This window comes from Etheostoma cragini, unplaced genomic scaffold (genome assembly GCF_013103735.1).
Source record: "Etheostoma cragini isolate CJK2018 unplaced genomic scaffold, CSU_Ecrag_1.0 ScbMSFa_1147, whole genome shotgun sequence".
NCBI lineage: Eukaryota > Metazoa > Chordata > Actinopteri > Perciformes > Percidae > Etheostoma > Etheostoma cragini.
This window is the reverse complement of record NW_023265171.1, coordinates 1984-3107: the sequence shown is the minus strand read 5'-3', so window position 1 is coordinate 3107 and position 1124 is coordinate 1984. Positions and strand designations below refer to the sequence as shown.

Here is a 1124-nt window from a genome sequence, read left to right as displayed (position 1 = left end):
ATATATATGGCACCTGCGCCTTAAATACACACATCTATATAAGGTGCGCCAGGCACTCTGATCCAGACTTCCCCGTGTTGTCTGGTCCTGCAGGGAGTCCTCTACGTGGGGACCTCGGAGGGCGTGGTGGCGGTCCCGGTGGCCCGGTGCTCCGGGTACAGGACCTGCAGCCAGTGTGTCCTGGCCAGGGACCCGCTGTGTGGGTGGAGCCGCTCCACCGGCACCTGCACCGCCCTGGTCGCCGGGCAACACAACCTGTACGTGAGCACATGTCTTTGTGTCCCTTTGTGTCCCTTTGTGTCCCTTTGTGTCCCTTTGTGTCCCTTTGTGTCCCTTTCTTACATGTTTTTGGCATTTTTCCTTCTTTTACGTTTTACTGCTTTCAGCTTCTTCTTTAATGACTGACTGTCGCTCCACTCCTCAGGACTCAAGACCTGGAGGACGCTAACATCGGACAACAATGTCGGGGACAGACCAGGAACAGTCTGCTCTCAGCCACAGGTATGGTCTTATCCCTCATGTTGTCTTCATGTTGTCTTCATGTTGTCTTCATGTTGTCCTCATGTTGTCCTCATGTTGTCCCTCATGTTGTCCTCATGTTGTCATGTTGTCCTCATGTTGTCCTCATGTTGTCCTCATGTTGTCCTCATGTTGCCCTCACTTTGTCCTCATGTTGTCCTCATGTTGTCATGTTGTCCTCATGTTGTCCTCATGTTGCCCTCACTTTGTCCTCATGTTGTCCTTATGTTGTCCTCATGTTGTCTTCATGTTGTCTTAGCAAATAACCTTGACGAGAGTTCATTTCGGACGCTGCCTGTCACGTGTCTCCAGTCATATATTGTCTGTCCTCCAGAGGTCAACGTTCATCTGAACGAAGCTGTGAGGCTTCAGTGTAGCAAGCCGTCCAACATGGCCTCCCTGTCCTGGTCTTCCTCCCGATCCGAGGTCCTGCCGGACCACCTGTTCCTCCGCTCCGCTGACGGCAGTCTGAGCTTCCTCGCCGCCGCGGACACTTTCGGGACGTACCGCTGCGAGGCGGAGGAAGCCGGGTACAGGGAAGCAGTCGCCAGCTACCACGTCCGGCAGATTGTCCCTCCAGAGGTTGCCCCCCCGCGGATTGCCCC

At 54.4% G+C, this 1124-nt stretch overlaps 1 protein-coding gene across 1 annotated transcript in view; it reads left to right on the top strand.

Moving 5' to 3' along the window:
* Positions 1-66: 66 nt before the first annotated feature.
* The window catches only part of LOC117939802 (semaphorin-4G-like), a gene marked incomplete at its 5' end in the record, with an annotated part of 2111 nt that continues 1053 nt past the window's right edge, over positions 67-1124 (top strand). The window contains 3 exons of the mRNA XM_034865246.1: positions 67-257; positions 425-501; positions 854-1087. Of these exons, the coding sequence (XP_034721137.1) occupies positions 67-257; positions 425-501; positions 854-1087 (502 nt within the window). The remainder of the gene's footprint in view (positions 258-424; positions 502-853; positions 1088-1124) is intronic.